Source organism: Limulus polyphemus, unplaced genomic scaffold (genome assembly GCF_000517525.1).
Source record: "Limulus polyphemus unplaced genomic scaffold, Limulus_polyphemus-2.1.2 Scaffold309, whole genome shotgun sequence".
Taxonomy (NCBI): Eukaryota; Metazoa; Arthropoda; class Merostomata; order Xiphosura; family Limulidae; genus Limulus; species Limulus polyphemus.
The window spans coordinates 260,207-265,082 of NW_013665919.1; the positions used below are offsets into that span (position 1 = coordinate 260,207).

The window sequence follows — 4,876 nt, forward strand, 5'->3', positions numbered from 1 at the left end:
GTCAACCAAAGAAACATAACAATAAACCAGAAGGTTCGTTATGTAATACCAGATGGTACATGTAGGAAGAATTAATCAAACAATAAACCAGAGGGTCCATTATGTAATACCAGATGGTACATGTAGGAAGAAATAATCAAACAAACAAACATAACTATAAACCAGAAGGTCCATTATGTAATACCAGATGGTACATGTAGGAAGAACTAATCAACCAAACAGAAAACCCTCCTCCGGAGCACAATGAAGTGCTTCAGACATAATGTGAAGTGATGAGAGTAATGCAACAGGGAAGAAGGTGATAAAAAAGGAGAAAAGGAATGATAATTGGACACTAGAAAGGTAAATATAAGTGAAAGGGTATACCCCCCCACATCACAGTTACCATCACTCAATAATTCATAATGGGTAAGCAGGAAAAAATTTTACTTACTTTTGTTTTCTGTATGTTTAACTAATTGCACTTGAATGAAATTTAAGTTTTTAAACTATCATAAATCACAAGTAATTGATTAAAAAGTTTAAAAACATGTCCATTCTAGACAATGCTAAGGGAAAACATAAAGTTATTTCGAGTGCAAATGCTTAAGGGGATTCACTGCACAAGGAGGTTGTGCCACCCTCTTACTAGTGGAGGGTTATTGTTGCACAATGACATCATCATGTAGTAGCACAGTTCATGTTAAGCACACGAGTTTTAGGTGAGAGAGCAAGCTGTTATGTGTGTAAAGGTATTGTCTTGGAATTCAACTGTGAACATATACACAAGAACTTGCATGTATTGTTTTACAAGTATTTCACTCCTTTTTAGTTACCCCAGATTAAAAATCATCTCGGTCTAAACACCATCTGTCTGAGATACATTTGGAAACCAATACCTTGAGTTTGACCTAACTTTCAACAAAAACTTGAATGGGAAGTTTAAAACACTGCAAAGTTTTCCAGCTTTTAATAAAGTGTGCTTGATCACTTTGGAGCAATTATATAAAGTACCCAGAAAACAGTGATACCACTCTTTACAGTACAATTACACTCAGATATACGGCTTGTGTCTGTCATCACGTACAGATTGGGTGCTATGTAATAAGGTTTGTAAAACATCATACTTTTGTTTAAAGGAGTAGCAGAAAATCCAAAGAAAAAACACCTAGTATTCCAAGTTTCTTTTATTAAAGTAATATTAGAAAGAAACTGGATTAAAAATTCTGCAAGGACAAATATTAGCATTATCCGAATATAACTGACCACAAAAAGTGTTATCAACATATGAAAGCCAATAATGATAAGTGCAACTGCATTTTGTGTAATTACTTGACAACTGAAAGCACATCTTGGTACACAAATTCTATTTTCAACACAGTTTGTTTGATACATTAGGTGGAAAACAAAGTCTGATAATGAATACTAGGGCCATGTCAACAATTGTAAACATCTTTAATGAATGTTTAGGAATTACATATATTCCATCTTCAGCAAATCTATGAAAATAACAAAATAAACAATCTTTAGTAGAATTACTAATATAAAAATACAATGAATAGTGTTAGGAAATTACAAACATTTAATTCAGTTTCCTAACTCTATTCATTGTATTTTCTTTATATCTTTAATTACACTAAAGACTGTTCAATTTGTTATTTTCATAGTTTGTTTGTTGTAGCACACAATAATTTAGAAACTGATTCTAGCTGATGCTTCCATATCAGTGCTGTGCATAAAATGAACTCAACTAGGGCACAAAGAGTAAATTTAAAAACTCATTTTTCTATGGTTTACACAGTCATTGTTAATTAATACCTATTCAGCTACAGTAACTAAATAAATAAACAGCTTTACTGAACATGGAAAAACTTACTCATTTTCTTGTCAACAGTTGCTCAGATTTGTTTTTCTTCCTTCATATCAATCTATAATTAGCTCTTTTTTTCAAAAATTTTTTTTTCCAAAATATTTAAGATTAAGAAACTTTACTGACATGTACTTTATATAATTATTATTGTTTATTCTTGTATAACATTGGTTGAGTTATATGCCAGATGAATTTAATATTTCACTTCATTTATGAATTTTGTTACACAGCACATTTCTATAATATGTAAACAGCCACTTGATAAATAGTCACCCTCTTTCTGTAATAGAAATTAAAATATCTAAGTGTTTTAACTTACAGCTTTGGCTCTGATGCCACATAACCTAAGACGTTTTTTTATCACACAAATATGTTGTTAATTTAGTTTCAAAAAATAGTTTTTACTATCAAAGACACGAATATTTTTCACCATTCTTGGTAATCAACTTTCTTTGTTTACTGCAGCAGAGTTACCACAACATTTCTGAATGAAAAAAAAAATTATTTCATGTTTGTGAAAAGAATAAATAAATAAATAAATTCAAATGATTAAGAAGATTTAATTATACTGAAAGATAACGGTATCTGAAGAGGTTTGACAGAAAAGTCCATCATCCTATTCTTTTTATTAACTTTTCTAAAAATTTTGTTAATTATTAATTTAATTTCTTTTAAAAACAAGTGGGATGGAAGAAACAAAGTGTATATATAAATATCAATTCAAGATGGCTGATAACTCGAGTGCACCCCTAAAGATGAAAGATCTATATTTCAAAAGACCCTGAGTTTTCAGGCTTCTGGAATCAGGATTAATTATGTCTTATTCCCAATTTCAGTTTTTTTTTATCAGGATTTTTATAGCTAGATTAATTTTGTACAAAGGATGTTTCTGCATATTACTTTATAAGTCTGTCCATTTGTCTATGTAAACACTCAACAATACAAATGCAAACTTCTTATCCATTATTCTATTTGTATTTTTTTTCTCTAATGTAATCTCCTTGCTACTGTTCTTCTGTACCAATATTTGTGTTTCAACTGAAATCTTAATATTATTGTTTGATTGATATAACAAGATTGACAACAATCATAGTCTTATTTCAGTTTTAATCACATGTAGACTCAAGCCCTTTCAGTAGCTGTTAAAATCTGGTGGCCTTGACGCAGGCAAATTTCTGTATGTGAAACGGATGCAGTTGGTTATCCCCCCCCCAAAAAAAAGAAAAAAAAAACATATTAGGCCTATTTTACAATTTCTTAAATTCGCATGTAATTCTATAGTTTCCAAAGTGTTCATGAACGATGGATGGTTTCTGATATCTGTATGCTAAAATATGTATTTTTGTCCACTTTCTTTTGGTTTCATTTTTCCATATGGTGTAATTCTTAATTTTCATGATTTGACTTACTGGCAGGTGACACTAGTGCCAGAGTGTGAATAGGCATGAAAGTGAATAAATGTTTCATAAAATTACTATAAAGTGATTACAATGAAAGGGGCAGAGAAGTCACAATACTTAGGGAAGTGTTACTTAAAACATTACTACCGATTTTCTATTGTTGTTATTTTGGACTATAATTACAGGGAAGTATTCCTTCAAATTTCTCTACTGATTAGCAAGTATAACCATATAGCTGACTATAACCATAGGGAAGTATTATTTCAAACATCACCACTGATCTTCTAGTATTATTACCGCTGACTATATCCTTAGAGAAGTGCTTCGAGTGTCCAAGAGCACTACATCTAGACTCTGCTGTGGATCTCAGATGAGTTCCAGTTTCTATACTTAAAATATCTTTTAAATTCTTATAATCTGTAAATGCTTGATGAAGACGTAAAACCAAAATGTCTGGTAATAGTTAATTAGCTTAATTTAATTACAAAATTTTTTTATATGCAAAATACTCCATTCTATACTATGTTATCTGAAAAGTAAAGATTGTAAAACTTAAAAGTTATATTTCACCATCATAAAGATTTACTTATTCTTGTGCCATAAAACTGACTTAACCTTTGTTTTTTCTCCACAACTGGAGCACGTCTGCATCAGAGTTGCTAAGAATATTTTCCCAAAACCTCTCCATTCTTCTACCATCCAAATCCTTCCAGTGTTCAAGATACATGTTATGAAGATGAGAATCTTCTGCAAAAGATAAAACTTGATGAAGTTAACTATAAAACAATTTAAAAAAGGTTGCTTATCTTATTTACACACAATGTGATAAAACAAAAATGATATTCAAAAGCAAATGATGTGTGGATGTTAGTAAAATCATATAGCCTCTGGTAGAACTTGTGTAACATGTGCATTACACCTTTTCAGGTTTTACTAAAAATCAACAGGGATTCACTGTGTTTTTGGAAAAAGTATTTTCAAATACTTTTAGATAATCTTGTGAAGTGCAACATTAAAGCATACATGAAGAATAATACAGCTTAATAATAGCTTAATAGCTTAGTTAAATAATGATTTACTAATTACTACACACAAAATAGACATTTTAAGGGTTACGGCCTCACACATGATCCTATCTTTTACTGCTAATGGTGACTATAAAGCCTCAAACTTGCTTTAATTAAAGATAATAATTACTAATGTGTACCCACTGGTAACATTTTGACCTAAATAGCTTTGCATAAAATCCACCAAACAATAACACAAACCTATTATTCTTAACTTTGTTTATTGTAAACTGGAAGTTATTATGAAACATTTCTATTAAATTGTTACGTCTCCGTTTGTTAATTAATTTTCTGTAACTTTGTTCCGACGAAACTTCAGCGACACAAGTCCTTACTTAACAAAACTGGTTTATTCTTTCTGAATATAACTTTACCGATACACTTATTTTCAACAGTCGCTCTGTAACAAACGTTTTGACAATGAATGTTAACTTCAACAATACTTCTGACTGCAGTTCAATTACTCACTACCTACACACATATTATTGTCCCGTCACGTTGTCACCCTCTTATATATACCAGACTTCCCTATATCTAGTAATATCCCGACACTTCACGAA

At 30.7% G+C, this 4,876-nt stretch overlaps 1 protein-coding gene across 2 annotated transcripts in view; it reads right to left on the reverse strand.

The window, feature by feature from the left end:
* LOC106457261 (AT-rich interactive domain-containing protein 2-like) overlaps positions 1-4,876 on the reverse strand; it is an 82,250-nt gene that overhangs the window by 38,810 nt on the left and 38,564 nt on the right. For both annotated transcript variants that reach the window (XM_022383106.1, XM_022383105.1), the window contains exon 6: positions 3,865-3,996. In XM_022383106.1, the coding sequence (XP_022238814.1) occupies positions 3,865-3,996 (132 nt within the window). The remainder of the gene's footprint in view (positions 1-3,864; positions 3,997-4,876) is intronic.